The sequence below is a fragment of the Mixophyes fleayi genome, chromosome 1 (genome assembly GCF_038048845.1).
Source record: "Mixophyes fleayi isolate aMixFle1 chromosome 1, aMixFle1.hap1, whole genome shotgun sequence".
Classification (NCBI taxonomy): domain Eukaryota; kingdom Metazoa; phylum Chordata; class Amphibia; order Anura; family Limnodynastidae; genus Mixophyes; species Mixophyes fleayi.
In genome coordinates, this window is record NC_134402.1 from 461,004,524 (window position 1) to 461,024,403 (window position 19,880).

The 19,880-nt window shown below is 45.6% G+C and overlaps 1 protein-coding gene across 7 annotated transcripts in view; it reads right to left on the reverse strand.

The window, feature by feature from the left end:
• Positions 1-259: 259 nt before the first annotated feature.
• The window catches only part of LOC142102719 (NACHT, LRR and PYD domains-containing protein 3-like), a 175,939-nt gene continuing 156,318 nt past the window's right edge, over positions 260-19,880 (reverse strand). For 3 of the 7 annotated variants that reach the window (XM_075187358.1, XM_075187354.1, XM_075187355.1), the window contains 3 exons: positions 15,350-15,520; positions 2,894-3,064; positions 260-2,621 (listed from right to left, as the gene is read on the reverse strand). In XM_075187358.1, coding sequence (XP_075043459.1) covers positions 2,444-2,621; positions 2,894-3,064; positions 15,350-15,520 — 520 coding nt within the window. In that variant the 3' untranslated portion in view covers positions 260-2,443. The remainder of the gene's footprint in view (positions 2,622-2,893; positions 3,065-15,349; positions 15,521-19,880) is intronic. The other 4 variants (XM_075187361.1, XM_075187359.1, XM_075187356.1 and 1 more) reach the window with 2 other exon arrangements.

Genomic DNA, 19,880 nt, shown 5'->3' on the forward strand with positions numbered 1-19,880 from the left:
CCCACTATTGATGTCAGGCTTACAGGTCTATAATTCCCTGGTTGTGATCTCATTCCCTTATTAAACAACGGCACCACATCTGCTATTGGGCTGACTGGCCAAACGTTATAGATCACTTTTGTCTGAGGGGAAATCATCTACATTCATATCTATTAATGTAATATTTTTTTTGGGCCCCACCCTGACAGACACCTAACATTAATCAGGAGGGTGACTCTGTTATGGCAATATTCAGAAATAATCCAAAAAACAAAGTCTCTTCAGAATATTATCAATTTATTATGTATGCACAATACAGACCATTCAATTTATAAATAACAATGTTAATTTCATATTACTTTTGCAAGCATTTTATGCCCTAAAAACACAAACTAATACATAGATAAAACATCATATAAGACTTTAGACCAATAATATCACTCCACATATCAGTATCTCTCAACATCTCCCATCATCCCCCAGATATAGGCAGACATCCAAGTAGACCCTGCCACATCTTATCTGGTGTTAACTTACTGTACCACAGCTTCCCAATTTCCTGACATGAACAATGGAGGGCACATTTCAGTTTAAATACATTTGCTATGTAATATATTTTAGACATGTCCTCATACACCGCATACAACTTAAGCAACATTGTCTGAAGAGCAGAAAAACAACCTAATTTGTCAATATATCTATGCACTGTAGCTCATTAACTCTTACGCATCCTACTATTATTTTATAACCAGCTTTAAGTTAACTTCCATTTTGTGTGAATAGATTATCCATATCAGACTCCATTATACTTTGATGGACCACTGGGCATGAAGCACTGGGAAGTGATTATCATACATGTTTGGTTTGGAGTCAGGGGGGAAAGTACATCTCCTGTATAGTGACTACAGCAGCTTTATTCGACCAATCTGTTTATATTTGGGGAAATAAGTTCCTGGACATTTATAGACAGGGAGGCAGATATTACTCTATCCTGGGTGGCTACTACAAGCAGTGTCGGACTGGGGCATGATGGGCCCACCGGAGGACTGCAACGCTAGGGGCCCACCAGAGAGGGTGTGGCCAGCAATCAAAGAAGCAAGACCAGACACTAGATGGGGAGTGCCCACGAAGGACATCTAGCACCATAGTATAGTATATAAAGAATGCAGTGTGTATATAAAGAGTACACAGTCTTGGCCTGCCCCTTAGATTGGGCAGAAGAGTCATCAAAAATTGAGATTGTCCTACTAGACTCAGAACATTTGACAGACTGCCCTACCTTTTCTTGTCACTTTCACCATCTGTGGCTGCTGGTTTCTTTAGTTGTGGCTTGTCTGGATCCTGGAATGTTGGGGGCCCTATTTGGAAAAAAAATTGGTACATTTAGAATATTCCAACGGCGTTAAATCAGTAGGACCCACGATTAATACTTAGCCTTCCTTCAGCCCCAACATTAAAGTAATAGTATTCCCATTTAACAAATAAACCTTTCCCTCCCTCCAGACAGCACCAGCAATAAATTAATAGCAATAAAATATACCTATTTCCTGCAACCATCACTGCCATTAAATAATTCACATTCACATTTAATAAATAGACCTCATGCTCCCAAACTCAGCCCCGCATTCAATTAATAGCGTCCAAACCACCCCATCTTAAATTAATAGACCCCATTATAAAATTAAATTGCCCGACCATCACCCCACAAACAAAATAGCACCCATTATATAGCCACCACCTACCACATACATTACATTTCCACAAGCCCACTGTGCCATTACACACACACATTACTGTGCCCCTTCATCACCAAGCTGTGCCTCCTTATGATCACACTGCACCCTCCATGCTGCTTTTGCTCCCCCCTTCTCCTGGCCCCCCCTTTATCACCCTGTGCCATGCTGCTTTGGCCCCTTTTCACTCTCTGCCATGCTGCTTTGGCCCCTTCTCACTCTCTGCCATGCTGCCTTTGCCCCTTTTCACTCTCTGCTATGCTGCCTTTACTCCCCCTTGCTTCCGTTCTTGCACTTACCTTTTCAATCGGCTTCTTTCTTCTCTTCTTGCCAACTCCTCTCTGTGCCGCTCCTCACTAAACGTCGGCCCGACATTCAGTGTGAACGGAGCAGAGAGAAGTCGGGGAGCGCCGCAGTCATGTGAGCATTTTTATTTATTTATTTATTTATTTTAAAGTTACCTGCCCCCACCAACGAAGAGGGGAGCGATCAGGGTCGGGGCCTAACAGGGGCATAACCCGGCCCGATATTTTAACCCCTGATCATGTCTCATCATGACAGACAAAGGGCGAGGTAACAATAAGCGGGAGGGGAAAGAACCTGCTCATATACCCAATCAGCATGACATTCACATTAACCCCACAAACCGTATATATAGGTAAAACAGACACACGTTCAGTACAAATATAAATACAGTTTTGAATGTAAAATATTTATCAGATGTAACTCAATTATCTTTCACCAGAAGCTGCAGAGGCGGCTTCACATAGTCCCGAAGTTTTACTCCAGATTCCTCCAGAGTCCTGCAGATTGTTAGGTGACAGATCCAGTCTGATCAGAGACCGGGGTGTAATGAGAACAGAGCGGAGATCATCACAGCAGGATGAGGTCAGACCACAGTACACTATCCTGATGAAAGATGATGTATCTGGATTAGGTAATTTCTTATAATATAAGTAGTAATATTAATAACTAATGTAAAAAACTAATTAATAAAACTAAAAACTTTTAACAAATTTAATCTATGGTTGTGACTTAATAAATGGAAAAAGAGTGTGTTAAAAATATACTCAGATGACATTAAAGGAAATTACATTATAAAATTCTTCTGTTATTTTGCTTTGTGTGGTCCATGTCTTGTACTGAGATGACAGTTATATAAATACTAAGACAGTTCTTACGTCAGATTTTGTAGAATACAGTCTGGATGTCTTAGTCCCTCGCACAGAAGTTTTATTCCAGAGTCCTGCAGATTGTTCTGTGACAGATCCAGTCTGATCAGAGACCGGGGTGTAATGAGAACAGAGCGGAGATCATCACAGCAGGATGAGGTCAGATCACAGCAATGTAACCTGATGTAAGAAGAGGTATCTGGATTAGGTAATTTCTTATCATATCCAGCCTCACACTCAGCATGAAGTCACAGCTGAAACTGTTATTGATTTACTGAGTATAGATTACATTAGGTGGATGTGTAGCTGGATAATGTCTCCTTAGAGTATTGATCAGTAATAGATCATGTGACCTCAGAATAACTTTTCATGTACTGCAGGCGCTTTTATTATCATTCACTTTAGGATGACATAAATCATATATCAGAGCTTTCTTACATCAATCAAGCCACAGCTAAGAGAAATATCAAATTATTATTTATATTTAAAAATCCCATTATTGCCTGGACATTCACCAATCAACACTAATCTTCTCACCCCCAACCCATATTATTATCATATAATGTGACAGCTGCTTCCATTGTCTTTTTATCAAACAGTACACATTATAGTAAAATAAGATTTCTTTAGTTAAACCCGCTGTTATATGACCCTGTATATTACATATCGCACCATATCTGATTACAAACATAAAATATAACAAACGGTATAAAATCAATCTGCGTCCAGCTTTGTAGGTTTCTGGATACAGCAGAAAATCCTCCTGGTGGGAACAGTAAAAATGTCACATCAAAGTCCAATATACTAGCACTTTATTACCACCCCGTCTCTCATTTCCAGTTGTGGGGAAACGAGGTATTAATATCACCTCAACCTGTAACACACCTCATTTCTCACAAACTGTGGACTATAAAAACATATACTTTTCTAGCCCTCTGGTTCCCCATAGTTGCTTGGGTACCAGTAACCAGTAGTTGGCAGCTGCAAAAGGATCAAATAGCAACAAGGGTACTGGCTCCGGTCGGTGCGTTCACCCTTTGGGCAGTAAAGAATAGTGGTACGTGTCCCACAAGATGGATCACAGACAGGTGACCTCTGCATTAGGCTAGGATTACGGCCTGCCTAGATGCAAGATAAGTGTGGCATTTGGGTGTAATGCAGGGCGAGAAAAGTACTGGCACAGTGAGGGTGCGAATGCCTACTGGGAGTACTGAGTGTGGGGCCGTGTGCCCAGGTAAAAGACAAGGGGCCTAGAATGGTAACGGTGATCCACCTAGGTGCAGGCTTGGCGAGGGTTTGTACACCCTGCAAGATAGAGTGAGGAGAGTGTTTCTTTAAGCAAAGGACTGGGTAAGGATACTGTTCAAGGCCCGGAAGTCCTTTGAGCACAGTGCGTGGTAGTGGGTCCCAGCTCCACCGTGTATGAGAGTGGGTAGGAGCCCCACTGAAGAAGTTTAACGCCTGCAGTAGGTTGGAGCTACGGTCCAACTACAGAGCAGCCTGGAAGTGGGTCCATGCACCCAGCCAGCAATGTGAGATTTTGGGCCAAGGCCTTGAGATTTGGAAGTGTATAGTGGGACTCAGCCTCACAGATTACGCTGCAGTGGGTCGTAGCCCAACTGCAAGCAGAGTGGGTCCAGCCCCACAGCAAGTAGAGTGGGTCCCAGCCCCACAGAGTATGCTGTTACCCTGCTGCATGTAAAGTGGGTCCCAACCTCACAGCAAGTAGAGTGGGACCCAAACCACAGAGTACGCAGCAGAGGGTCGTAGCCAAACTACGAGTAGAGTGGGTCCCAGCTCCACAACAATTAGAGTGGGTATCAGCTCAACCATAAAGATGGCCCTGAAGAGGGGAAGATAGGGCCATAGAAGTAATAGAGCAAGAACCAGCATAAATGGGGGCAGCTCATTAAACCTCCAGGACCCAGAGCTGCCGCTGTCCCCCAGAGATGAATGGGTCTGTTCGCCCTGGGAGCACCTTTACATGGTCTGAAATAAGGTCAACAGCTGGAAAGGAGTTCACAAGCAGGAAAAATTGGAACTTCTGTTTGATGTGTTTGTGCCATGTCAGGCAGAGGCCAGAGCCCTGCAAATGGTGACACTGCCTGAGTGGAAGAAGGCGCGGGAGTGGACAGCCCATGAGATGTTACTATTGGGCCAAGAGATTTGAGCGCTTAGTTCAGAGGTTCCAGGTCAACAGGGAGAGGAGGCTGCCCTCGACCAGGTGGATGACAGGAAGAAACACCTGCTATCCCTTCTCTCCTCACTGGGGGAAGGTAACAGCAAAACGTTCAGCGAGCAGCCTGAGCTGTGTTATGACTGGCTATTTGCGGACTTGGAGCATGAGGACTTGGTAAGTGAATTCCAACCACCTGCTGCCTTGAATGTTACACTGAGGGAGGCAAGCATTGAACAGGTGAATGCCAGGTTATACAGACTGCAAACCCTCCCATCCAAGGGAGAAGGACACAGAATGGACTGTATGAAACCAGCAGGGAACACTTTTCCTAATCATGTGGACATCAGGAGTTGTCACTTGCAAACGCTTCTTTCATTTCGGGAAGAAGCCACCTTGTCAGAGACCGTGGAAGATTTCCAGGAGGAGGTCAGTACGTCCACAAGAGAAGTATTGGAGCCTGTCCTTGAACTGACATCTGCAGATGCCCAGCATGATCAGCCGGGGAAGTTCCCAAGTGAAGCTAGGCTGGCAGGGATAAGAACAGAGGAGGCTCAGCATATTGTCGCCACCGGGCCAGAGGATGTGTTACCTTGACGGGAAGAGAGTTGGAGTGATACTGTAACCTCCCTTCAGCCTGTTGTAAACTTGGGTACCGCAACCGAGATTCCAACAGAGTTGCACCTAGGATTTGGCAGTGGTTTCTCCAGTCCAGTTAAACCCCGCTCTGTGAAGGAAATGCTGCCTCCAGATGCGCCAGAAGAGAAGGAGAAGAGCACGGGCAGTGAGAAGCCCCTATGTATCCCGACTCTTGTTCCAGATTATTTTGGATGCTTTGGGAAGAAAAACTCAGACCTCAGATTTCTTGGATGGTACTCTGCTAGAACCGCTCAATGTGTTAACTTTAAACAATGGAGACTTGGCTTTTGAGGGGGGAGAGCTGACTACAGGACCTTTAGGTCTGTTTACTCCTTGTAACGGACTTACCCTGCCGCTCCGGAAGCCGCACTTCCGCATCCCAGACCACGTGACCGCACCGGGAGGCGGTCACATGACCTCAACCTAGAGGCGGGGATTTTGAATCCCTATCAGGATAAAAACCTCATTCTGACACTCGCTGAGTGTCAGAGCAACACTTACCTGTTCCTGGCTCCTGTGCTTCGTGGATTGCCTGTCTATTCCCATTTCCCTTCAGTTAGGACAAAAGACTTTCCCGCAGTCGGCACTTCTTGATTCCGGAGCCGCAGGAAATTTCATCTCTGCCGCAGTAGTTAAACAATTCGTCATTCCCACACAAGCTTTGGAACAACCCATCCCTCTGCTGGCCATTGATGGGGGGAGAATTCCTGAGGGGTCCATTCTGGTACGCACCATTCCCCTCCTGCTTCAGATAGGAGCGCTTCATCGGGAGAAGATTTCTTTTCTAGTAATTCAGAAATCTACCAACCCAGTCATCCTAGGACTTCCATGGCTTCGTCTCCACTCCCCCACCTTAGATTAGAAATCAGGTCACATATTGTCCTGGGGAGAGTCCTGCTTCTCTCACTGCCTTCAGAAACTGGTTCCTCCGAATAGTCCCAAACGTTCCCAAGAATTTTCTGTGACTCTTTTGCCTGAACCATACCAAACCTTCTCTGATGTTTTTTGTCAAAAAGAGGCCACTAGACTTCCTCCTCACAGAATCTGGGATTGTGGCATTGATCTGATACCTGGTAAACCCATTCCCAGGGGCCGGGTTTACCCCCTTTCCCTCCCGGAGTCTAAGGCTATGGAGGTGTACGTCCAAGAAAATCTAAAAAGGGGCTTCATCCGCAAGTCTGCCTCCCCAGCAGGGGCTGGCTTCTTCTTCGTAAAAAAGAAAGATGGGGGCCTCCGCCCTTGCATAGATTACAGAGGCCTGAATGCCATTACCGTTAAAAATCGGTATCCTCTGCCACTGATTTCCGAATTGTTTGACCTGATTAAGGGTGCCACCATCTTCTCTAAACTTGATCTCAGAGGAGCGTATAACCTCATACGCATTAAGGAGGGGGATGAATGGAAAACGGCGTTCAACACCCGAGACGGCCACTTTGAGTACCTGGTCATGCCCTTCGGGTTATGCAATACCCCGGCCATCTTTCAGGGCTTTATGAATGAGCTTTTTCAAGACCTCTTGTATCAATCCGTAGTCATCTACTTGGACGACATCCTCATCTTTTCTCAAGATCTAGTATCTCATCGCAGTCATGTACTGGAAGTCCTCTCTCGTATCCGGGAAAATCATCTGTTTTGCAAATTAGAAAAATGCACCTTCGAGCAGAAACAAATTCCTTTCCTGGGATATATTATTTCTGGCACCGGTCTGCAGATGGACCCCACCAAATTGAAAGCCATACTTGACTGGCCCCAACCTTCTGGTCTTAAGGCCACCCAACGCTTCCTAGGATTCTCCAATTATTATCGTCAATTTATCAAAGGTTATTCTTCTCTTGTGGCTCCCATCACGACATTGACCCGTAAATCTGCTGATGCTAGTATATGGTCCATTGAGGCTATCCAAGCCTTTATATTATTAAAGTCTCTCTTCTCATCTGCACCCATTCTTCAACAGCCGGATTGTTCACGTCCGTTTGTCCTGGAGGTAGATGCCTCTTCCGTTGGTACTAGAGCCGTACTGTCACAACGAAGCCCTTCTGGCAAACTTCATCCCTGCAGATTCTTTTTCCGTCGCTTGTTACCTGCTGAGAGGAATTATGGAATTGGCGACAAAAAACTCCTGGCCATCAAGCTGGCTCTCTCCGAATGGAGACATCTAATAGAAGGGGCGCAATTTCCAATCACCATATATACCGACCACAAGAATTTGCTATACTTACGCACTGCCCGATGTCTAAACCCTCGGCAAGCAAGGTGGTCCTTATTCTTCTCACGCTTTCATTTCAACATCACCTTTCACTCTGGATCCAAGAATACAAAGGCAGACGCCTTATCTCGCTCTTTTGTTCCAGCCGACATGGAACCCTTGGAAGACAATAAATTCATTGTAGACCCCTGCCAAGTATTGGCAACTACACACCTGAACAAGGGTTGTCCTCCAGGCAAAACATTCATCTTGCCATGTCTGCGCACTCAACTCCTTAGCTGGGTTCATCACTCTCTCTTCTCTGGGCATGCCGGCATCCGCAAGACCTGGGACTTGTTGTCCCGAAGTTACTGGTGGCCTTCTTTACTGGACGATGTGAGATTTGTTTCTGCTTGTTCCAAATGTGCTCAACACAAGACCTCTAGGAAAAAGCCTTATGGATGTTTGCTCCCATTACCCATTCCTGATTACCCGTGGTCACAGATCTCAATGGATTTTATCACAGACCTTCCTCCTTCCAAATCCTGTACTGTGGTGCTAGTGGTAACGGATCGCTTCTCTAAAACAGCCCACTTTATTGCTCTTAAAGGCCTTCCTTCTTCCTCCTCCTTAGCCAATATTTTTATTAAAGAAATATTTCGCCTCCATGGCTGTCCTCAACATATTGTTTCCGATCGTGGATCACAATTCATATCAAAATTTTGGAGGTCTTTTTGCAATAAGTCCGGAATTAAGCTTGACTTCTCTTCCGCATATCATCCCCAGTCCAATGGGTCTACAGAGAGAACTAACCAAGAATTAGAGAAGTTTCTAAGAATATTTATCTCAAGTAACCAAGATAACTGGATGGACCTTCTCCCTTGGGCCGAGTTCGCCCATAACAACCATTTCCATGAGGCCATCTCTAACTCCCCCTTTTTTGTTCTTTATGGCTGCCATCCTAGACTACCCACCTTCTTGCAAATCACATCTTCTGAAGTTCCGGCGGTGGACTCTCGGTTTCGTAACTTCTCCGCTATTTGGGAACAGACCAAGATAAATTTAAAGAAAGCAACCACTCGTTCCAAAAAATTCTACGATAAAAGGAGGAGAGTGACCCCAAGTTTTTCAGTCGGTGACAGGGTATGGCTATCCACCCAGAATATTCGTTTTAAAGGTTCCCAGTAAAAAATTTGCTCCCAAGTTCATTGGCCCATTCGCTATTTCTGAGATTATTAATCCCGTAGCCTTTAGATTGAGTCTGCCTCCCTCTTTACGCATACCCAATGTTTTTCATGTCTCCTTGTTAAAACCAATGGTAACCAACAGATTCTCCACCTCAATAAGGAATTCTCCTCCTGTTGTGGATCGGGATCAAGTCGAATACGAGATTAAAACTATCCTAGATTCTCATAAAGTTCAAGGTGCTATACAGTTCTTGGTGGATTGGAAGGGTTACGGCCCTGAGGAGCGCTCATGGGTAAGAGCCATTGATCTGTATGCTCCCCGTCTACTTAAATTATTCCATAAAAAATTTCCTTTAAAACCCTATTAGGTGTTCGGAGTCCACCTTTATGGCAGGGGGTACTGTAACGGACTTACCCCGCCGCTCCGAAAGCCGCACTTCCGCATCCCAGACCACATGACCGCACCCGGAGGCAGTCACATGACCTCAACCTAGAGGCGGGGATTTTGAATCCCTGTCAGAATAAAAACCTCATTCTGACACTCGCTGAGTGTCAGAGCAACACTTACCTGTTCCTGGCTCCTGTGCTTCGTGGATTGCTGTGTCTTCCAGTCTCCTGTGTCTTCCTGTGTGCTGATCTCTGCCTGTTTGACTACTCTGGCTCTCCTATCCCTGTGTACCGACCCAACTTGCTGACCATTCCTCTCTTCTTGTGACCCGTGTACTGAACCTGGCTGGTTGACTCCGAGTTGCCTCCTGATTCTGCCTGACTCCATTCCTATGTACAGAACCGGCTTGTCTGACTCCGCAACCTCCGCTCCACTCCGCTGTACTACATCGTGGGGCGAACCTGAGGACCGAGACCTGCGACTCCTGGCAGCGAAGCCCACCCCGCCTTGCGGCGGTTCTTGGTGAACACCGGGGAGATCGTTAGACTCCGCACCTCAGGTAAGCCAGCGCTAATCAAGATTAGTAGTAGAAGTATCCAGAATCTGTTACACTCCTCTGCAGCCAGCTGGGACTTACTGGGTGGGAAAGGCCAAAGGAGAATGCTGTGCAGTAACCCTGTTTCACCACATAGATTTGCTGGGGGTTGTGAGTTCCGTGGACACAGACTAGTGGAGAAAGAAATGTTGCTTTTGGAGTTTGCCCCAGTGCTGCTCAGTGACTGCATTGGCTGAGACTTGTGTAGTGCCACCGGACATATTGACATGTACTGTTTCACTTGACGATTGTCCAATCGAGCAGGCCCTTCCACCATTGGATTTGTTTGGCCCAATTCCCTGAGACACAGGTGGGTAACTCATAAACTATAGACTGCGGCCTACAATCCCCCCGGACCCAGGTGACCCCCCCAGCGTGTTAATTCAGTGGCTTAGGCCAGAGACTTTGGACTTGGGGGAGAAAGTATGCTTGGGGCATACCACAGCCACCCTGGAACTAAAAAAAATGGGGAAGAAATGTGGTGAAATGAGGTATTAATATCACCTCAACTAGTCTGCATCTCGTTTCTCACAAACTGTGGACTATAAAAACATATACTTTTCTACCCTCCGGTTCCCCATATTTCTCAGTCATTTTAAAACTTGTATATATTCTATTTGAAAGTAGTTAAAATGTCTGCCAGCATGTCTTTTTTATCTTGCAGACTAGTCCATTGTTTCAGCCTAGGCAAAAGGATTATTGTCCACCAGTCCTGTATGAATGTACATCACATCAGGAGGTATCATGTATTAAGATAGGGAAAAGATCCACAGACAGAGCTCTATGTTTAATTACAGAGGACTGCATTGTGTATTTAAATGTAAATGTGTCTGGATTGTGATCTCTCCTGTTTTAACAAACTCTGCTGTATAGCCACAGAACAATACCTGTCCCTAATTAAATCAGGAGTGACTCATCTGCTATCCCTTTGTCTGTATGTTTACCTGTGAAAAGGTAAACACAGTAAAAGGACCAATCAGGCAGGTCCTTAAACTCTTATGGAGGTCATTTCTGCCTTTAAAAAACAGCAAATTGGCATTCACTATCAAGTGATAGCTGAAGTCAGGCTGGTGTTGAAATATATATCTCTGCCCCGACAGGAAAGGGACAATCGGTCCCTGTCGTTGCCTTGATCTACCTCTCCAGGTCTTGGGGAGCTGTGTGGCTGCCGAAAGCGAAGTGACAGTGACTCAGGGTCGCTATCTTTGCTGGTAGCCTTAAATGAGAGAGGGGGAGAAACAAGGATTAATAAACAGCAGTCCCTGAAAGTGACAAGGAAACTGGTGAGGTGTTTTCATTATACCCTGTATGTTGTCTGTGCCAGACTGTAGTGTTATTTGTTTCAAGTTATTATTTAAATATGTTTATATCAGTTTGGTGCTACCATTTTGTTAAATAAACTTATTTATTTTAATTTGGATATTTGCCTGGGTGATCTTGAACCTTGGTTAGGTACCGGGTAGGCCAGCTGTGCGGCGCAGAAGGTTACGTTAAACCCAGTATCCTCACAACAGTGTTCTGTTTCTCTCTTAATGTATTGTTCGGTTTATCCTCATTTATGTCTTACATTAATCATCAGAGTGAGGGGACACCGGTACTTCTGTATTATATGTGTCACTTCTGTGTGTATAGAGGTTTTATTACATTGGATGTGATGCGTCTAGAAATGCACATTTCCAGAAACAGCGCAACCGGAAGGTGCACAATGCGTCATATCATAAGTAGAAATGAGCGGTTCATATTCTGTGAAATCCGACAGATCTGAATTTCGGGGCTCTGAGTTGAACCAAGTCATGACTTGGTTTCTCTCACAACATTCGGTTCTGAAAACAAGGCACATTGTCCTTTCCGGTAGAATATTGGATCTTACAATCTTTTGGATTGATATCATTTATATATATATAGTCCTCCATATGCCATTTTAGAAGACATAGCATGTGGGGAGGAGGGTGGGTGCAATGCTGTGCTCAGAAAATCACTTGTAGAGGGTTGGACAGGGTGAAAGAGGAAATTTATATAGCTGCAATATATGTGATTTTATTGCAGTTTATGTAGACAGTAGTATGACATCTGAACTATGTAGTGGAGAAAATAAATATAGATTTCTTGCTTTGAAAATCGCAATTGTCTCAATATGATTGCAACATTGTGAGGGGCAGAATCAGTGACATCCTCAGTAAGCCATTAAACAGGGTACTCTTTTACTCTGAGCAGCACCCCACCTCTTAAAAAAAAAAACCCCAAAAAATTATTTGTTTTCTTTTTAAGTTCAATGGTTTATTTTGCATTATATTTTGGAGCAGTGTCAGAAGAACTGTAAGGTGACATTCCCTCCTTTCCATTATCTCATTGGGCGTTCCCCTGGTGTGGTGGTGACTATAACTATGACTCGTCTTGTCACCATGGATCAGTCTACAGATCAGGTGCATCCCAGTATCAGTACTTTTTCGACCTCTACTAGTAAAAAAAGTCATGTGGCAAAAGTGCCATATCAGTGGATGAAAGGAACACTTCAGCTGAAGAACTTGGGCCCTCACAGAATTCTGAGAGAGTCTAAGGGTGTCCATGAGTGCTGTACATGGGTCTGATGTTTCAGAATCTGACACTGCAATTATAGACGAGTCTCCTTCCAAAATTTCTCAACCATTTGGATTTGTGAGAATGAGTACTAACGATGATTTAGACATAAAAATTGAGGATACTACTTTGAACTTGCAGATGTGCAAGAAGATGAGGGGGGATAATTGTGGATCTAAAAATTAATGTGTTGCACTTGAACAAGATAATGAGGATGATGATGTTTGTGTTGAAGTAAGACAGTCACCAGTGGTACCACCTAATGACCATGATACGCCCTTTGACATGCCAGGGCATAAAACCAAACAAAAGTACCTCTTGGGTAGGTGTCTTGCTTCAGCAGCAGCGGCGCCTGTAGCAGCATCATCATCCTCCTCCTCATCCATTCAGCATAGTAGTGCTAGCACACAATGCCAGGTCATTCACAGGCAAGCTACTCTTTGTATTGCTGGTTTCACTAAGAAACACACCGGTATCATTCTGTTGGAAAATCTGAGGAATGTCATAGCAAAATGTCTCAACCCACTAAGACTCTCCTCAGGATTCATCATTGCTGATAATGGAGCCAATATTGTGTGTGCATTACGACTGGGTGAATTTGAACACGTACTATACTCTGCACACACAATATATGTGGTGGTGCAGGTTTTTCTTTAAAAAATGAGAGGTCAGTGCAGGAGACGCTGTCTTTGGCCCATAAAATGTCTGGGTATTTTTGGCATTCAGCAACAGCATGTAGATAATTTATGCACTCTGCTGTGCCAATATGTTTCATAGGAATTGTACATTGTATTAAACTACCATTATTATTATTATTAATTTTTATTTATAAGGCGCCACAAAGTATCCGTAGCGCCGTACAAGGACAAACAATGGCACAGTACAAGGTGAAACAGCACAGTACAAGTAACAGTAAGCACTATAATTCTGGGTGCTCAGGCTCAGCTAACGAGAGGGAGGGGAAAAGTCAGTACAGGCAGGTAACTTGGGCCCATGAGGGTGGGCACGGATGACAGGTTAAGAGCCACTGAGAGGAGCGGAGAGAAGCGAGAGGAGACAGAGGGCAGAAGGACCAAGAGGAGGAGAACTGAGTAGCTGGAGAGCGCAGTTAAAAGTGATCGAAACAGGAGATAGGAGAGCCTTGCTCAGAGGAGCGTACAATCTAAAGGCAGGGGAAGACAGACAGACACAAGGATGAGACGGAGAGACGGGAGAAACTGAGATGGAGTCAAGGAAGGGGGAGAAGGGAAGAAAGGATGAGAGAGAGAGGTAGCCGACCGGTGGGAGGTTAGGCATGAGACTGGAAGGCTTATAAGAAAAGGTGGGTTTTTAGTGTTCGTTTGAAAGAGGACAGATTAGGGGAAGTTCTGATGGAGCGGGGGAGCATGTTCCAATGGAGGGGAGCGGCATGGGAGAAGTCTTGGATACGTGCGTGAGAAGAGGTAATCAGAGGGGAAGAGAGGCGACGATCGTTGGACGATCGCAGAGGGCGGGATGGAGTATGAATAGAGATAAGGTTAGAGATGTAGGGAGCAGTGGAGTTGGCGAGGGCCTTGTAAGTTAGAGTAAGGAGCTTGAAAAGGATTTTGTAGGGGAAGGGGAGCCAGTGAAGGGCTTGGTAGAGTGGGGAGACAGAGGTGGAGCGGCGAGAGAGGAAAATAAGCCTAGCAGCAGCGTTAAGTACAGATCGATTTGTGTCTCTGCTCTGTCACTAATTCTAGCCATCCAGCTCGCTGCAGCCTTTGGCCAATATTGGGGAAAATTTGGACAGTTGTGAAGAGATCATTAGAAAATAGACTGCAAATGACTGTTAATGAATGTTACTGCTATAAATAATAACATAGAAACAAAAAACAGCTCATATCACATGATTTTATCGATTTTTCAACATTATTAATTAAATCCGGATCCAAAACCAAAACACATAAGGATTTTTGGCCAATACTAGAATCAAAACCAAAAGAACGGAGGTCTGCGCACATCTCTAAGAACAAGTACAGGACCAGACCCGATTCCACCATCTCTGAGCACCCAGAAAAGTCCTTTTGAACAGCTGTGCAAAATAGGGACAGCGCCCTTTACCCCAATAAAAATAAACACTCTTCACACTTTTATATCATTACAATAATCCAATCCATGTATGAATTCTAGTATTTATTAATATGGGTGTGATAGTAGGAGCACTTATGTGTCTAATCCATACTCAGAAGGGAACACCCCAATCCACCCAACTCCTGCTATCGGACGAGCACTTTATCACTCACTGAGATCCCGGCACATTGCTCGGCAAATCAGGTTCTTAGCCTTAAAACAGGTGAAATTGTGTAAAATTAGCCATGTAACATCACAAAACAGCATTTACACTGCCACTTTCACTTAGTAATTGACTCATTGTATTAAAGGTGTCTCCAAAAACGGTTACGTATGAGGAATACATGTGTCATCCATCTGTCTATTTCGTCAAATGCCTAATGAGAGAGTAAGCTGTCATCAACTTATAATATAACTAGTAATACTAATAACTAATGCAAAATACTCATTATTAATAAAAAAGATAAATAAATCATTTTTACTAACTTAAGAAATAGAAGAAGAGTGTGTTAAATATATACTCAAATAAAAGGAAATGACAGTAGCTAATGTTTCTATGATTTCGCTTTGTGTGGTCTATGTCTTGTACCGAGAGGAGAGTTATATAAATACTAAGACAGTTCTTACTTCAGATCCTGTAGGATACAGTCTGGATGTCTTAGTCCCTCACACAGAATCTGTATTCCAGAGTCCTGCAGATTGTTAGATGACAGATCCAGTTTGATCAGAGACCGGGGTGTAATAAGAACAGAGCGGAGATCATCACAGCAGGATGAGGTCAGATCACAGTCCTCTAACCTGATGAAAGATGAGGCATCTGGGTTAGGTCATTTCTTATCATTTCCAGCCTCACACTCAGCATGAACTTAAAACTGAAAGAATAAACTGTGCAATGTAGATACAATTCTTGGTGTATATTTCAGCTAATAGGCTGTAGGTATCACTGATAATTTTGTTATTGATTTACTGAGTATAGATTAGAGTAGGTGGTTGTGTAGCCAGATAATAATTATATTTATTTGAGCTAATAAAACATCACTGCTTCAAGATCCTGCTTTGAAACCTACTTACCTGCTGTAAATTCCTGTGACCTACAGATTAGACCAATCTAATCCTTTACCAAGCTGTTCTGAGGTTGGGACCCAGCATCCAGTACCAAAAGCTCTGCCTGCTACTCAGCAGCTCTGGCCAGCATGATAAGGCAGGGGGAACTATCCACAGCAACCCTGATCTAAAGGAAGATGTCAGGTGTACCAGCCCATATTCCCAGCAAAGGGGTGTCCCAGCAGCGAGTTTCCAAGAAGGACGCGGTTCTAGGTGCCACAAAGTAGTCCAGTGGTGGCAGCAGCAGAAGCCCCTCCTACTGCGTTTAGAGGGGCATGTGACAGGATGGACCGCTTATGCCACCCTGTCTGCTGTAGCTGGGAACCGGCTGGCTTACTTTGCTACCGTTCCCTTTCATTATCCCAAATGTTCCCTCTTGCTTGTAGAAGAGGCTTACAAATGCTGCCACCACTGGACTCCTTACCGGCATCCAGTACCGGGTTTCTTCTAGGAAACCGACACTACTAATGTACCCCTTGCTGGTGTACGTCGGCTGGTACTCCTGACCTCTTCCGACTGATCAGGGTTGCTGTGGATGGTTCCCCCCCCCCCCCCTGGCCTATCACACTGGCCAGAGCTGCTGGGTAGCGGGTAGAGCAGTGGTACCGGAAAAGCTGGGTCCAAACCTCAGTAACAGCCGGGAACGGATTATATTTTGGGTCTAATCTGTAAATCACAGGAATAGACAAGTTCATTATCCAGCCACAAATAAGTTTTTTATAAGTGATCCAGTCACACTCCTCCCCTTCCTTCTTGTCCATGCGGGCAACCAGTGTGCCATGTCCCAACGATTTGTCTCCTGGTCTGCAGCTCTTAGGGTTACCAGGGGTTACCAGGAGGTTCCGGCTCTTCCTGCCGAGACAGTCCATCCGCATTGCTGTGAGCCTTTCCTTGCTTGTGAATTATGTCAAAGTCATAGATTTGAAGTGCAAGGCTCCATCGCAACAGTCGGCCATTTTCCCCTGAGGTGTGTTGTAGCCACTTTAAAGTTTTATGATCAGTCACTATAGTAAATGTCGTCCATACAACTAAGGTTGAAGTTTTTTCACTGCCCACACAATGGCCAAACATTCCTTCTCAATTGTGACATACCCCACCTCCCGGTGTACCAGTTTTATACTCAAATAGGCCACAGGGTGCTCCTGCCCATCTGGTCCCACCTGGCTAAGTACTGTTCCCAGTCCATACTGTGACGCGTCAGTTTGTACAATAAAGTCCTTGTCATAATCGGGCACCAACAGTACTGGAGCACGAACCAGGGCTTCCTTTAACAGCTGAAATGCCAGCTCACAAGCAGGTGTCCAGTCAACCACTTTGGGGAGTTTCTTCTTAGTGAGATCTGTCAGGGGCTTCGCTGCAGTACTAAAGTTTGAGACAAAACGTCTGTAGGACCCTGAGGTCCCTAAGAAGGCCAGTACTTGTCTTTGGGTTGTGGGCCGGGGCCAGTCTCGGATTGCCTCTACCTTAGCTGGTTCTGGCTTAACCCTACCTCCCCCCACACGATGACCCAGGTACTGCATGTCTGACATCCCCATTTGACACTGGTCTGCTCTGATGGTCAGACCTGCCCACTGAATATTCTCCAACACTTGCCATACATGTTTCAGATAAGCCTTCAAGGATTTACTAAAAATGGCAATGTCATCCAAATACGACTGAGCAAAGCCTTTACACCCTTTCAGCAGGTAATCAACCAAACACTGGAAGGTGGCTGGCGCATTCTTCATCCCAAATGGCATGGACTTGAATTAGAATAGGCCAAATGGGGTGATGAATGCAGACCGTTCCTGAGCCTCAGGGGTCAGCGGTATCTGCCAATACCCCTTGCTCAAGTCAAAGGTGGAAATATTCTTTGTTCCAGCTAACTCATCTATTGAGCATAAATTCGGGGCATGGCATAGGTCCAGACACGATCACCTCGTTCAACCGGTGGTAGTCTACGCAAAACTACGTTGTCTTGTCCTTCTCGGGAACCAATACAACAAAGGACGCCCATGGACTTTGCGATGGCTAGATCACCCCTAGCTCAACAGTTCCTGTACCTCCTTGTATATACTTTCTTTGGCCTCTGGTAAGCGGGTTGCCTAACTGGCCTATGCTCACCAGTGTCCATATGATGCATCGCCAAAGAAGTTCGACCGGGCTTTCTACTAATCTGAGTCGCAAAGGGCCACAGCACTGCCTCAAGTTGCTCCCTCTTGCGGGCACTCAACTGCTCATCTCAGCCCACTTCCTCTACACCACTTTCAGCTCTGGCATCCGCGAGGAGGTCAGGTAGTGGGTCACTTCCTGATTCCTCAGTTGGTAAGCAGCAAACCACTGCTACCGACTCCACACGCTTGTGTTATGCCTTCAGCACATTTACATGGTAGGTCTGCTGCTGCCTACCGTCAGTATCAAATGACACCACATAAGTGATGTCACTCAGGCATTTTGACACCGTGTACGGTCCAGCCCATGCAGCACAGAGCTTGTTCTGGCGGGTTGGCATCAGAACAAGGACCTTCTGGCCTACCACAAACACTCTGGTATGCGCGCCCTGATCATACCAAGTCTTCTGTTTTGCTTGCGCTTCCGCTAGGTTAGCTTGCACGAGCCCCATGAGATTCTCTAACCGATCTCTGTGCTTCAACACTCAATACTCCACCAAAGAGACATCCTGGGTGGGTAGCTCCCCTTCCCAAGACTCCCGGAACCGGTCAAGAGGTCCACGGACTTTGCGGACATATAGTAGTTCAAAGGGGGAGAAACCGGTAGACTCCGGCGGCACCTGCCGATAAGCAAACAGGAGGTGAGGCAGGTAGCGTTCCCAGTCCCCACCCTCCAAAGTTACAAATGCCCATAGCATGTGCTTCAGAGTGCAATTTAAACCCTCGCACAGTCCATTAGTCTGGGGATGGTAGGGGGCAGTATGGAGTTGCCACACTCCACACTTTGCCCAGAGACACTGGACCAGTTCACTCATGAACTGTGTCCCTTGATCGGTTAGGATCTCACTAGGGAACCCTACTCTGCTAAGTACTCCTAGCAGCGCGTCTGATACCTTTTCCACAGTTATGGAGGACAGAGATACAGCCTCTGGATACCGAGTAGCGTAGTCCACCACGTTGAGGATGTACCTCTTCCCCGATCTACTGGGCATAGGCAGGGAACCTATTATGTCCACAGCCACTCACTGAAAATGTTCCCCAATTATTGGCAATGACCTGAGGGGAGCACAAGCACTGGGGTGCCCGAGACGCTGACACACATCACAGGACTTACAGTAGGCCCACAGCTGTCACACTTCCTCTCTAGCCTGGGCTCCGATGGTCTCTGATAACTGCCAGGGACAGGGTGGGGCGGTGTCTGGCGAATGGTACCTGAAGTGTTAGGTACTTGCTTTTGGGGACGAGTAGAAGAGGGGTGTCCCCCTGATTGTGCAGTCCTTTGGTGTTGACCGTTAATATGGCGCTTCTGCCAGTGTGGCCTCACTGCCACATAGTGATCCGCCAACTGGGACGCTTTTTCCAGGTTTGCTAGGCTACGGACAATACCCACTACTTCACCTCCGGCGTGCACCGGTGGTGAAATTGCTCTCTGCAAATTAAGTCCACTAATTCTTCCCAGGACTTGGCGTCAGATCCATTAATCCATCTTCTTGCCAACTGCCGCAACTGGTTGGCAAATTCCTCATGGTTGATATGGGTGCTTTTAGCCAAGTCCCGAAACTTCTGCCGGTAGGTCTCTGGGGGTAATAAGATAGCGCTGTTACTACATTGCAGTCCGCACAGTCCTTTGGGGCCACTCCACTATGCTGACCCGTACTGCGCATCCCAGGCCTTCAACGCCTTTTTCATTTCGCTCCTTGTTGCTGTGTAAGGAATTTTTAACTTCTTTGCTTGGCACAGTATCTCGAGGTCCGCCTTGGACATTTTACTGTACTTCGACATCCTGTGCGTTCTCCTGGCTGCAGTTCATAGGCAAACCGAGAAGGGGTTTCCTAGTGCCTGGAAACCCCCTCCAAACCTGGGGCATTGTATAATTGAGGTGGCAGGACCCTGCCCCCGCTTCA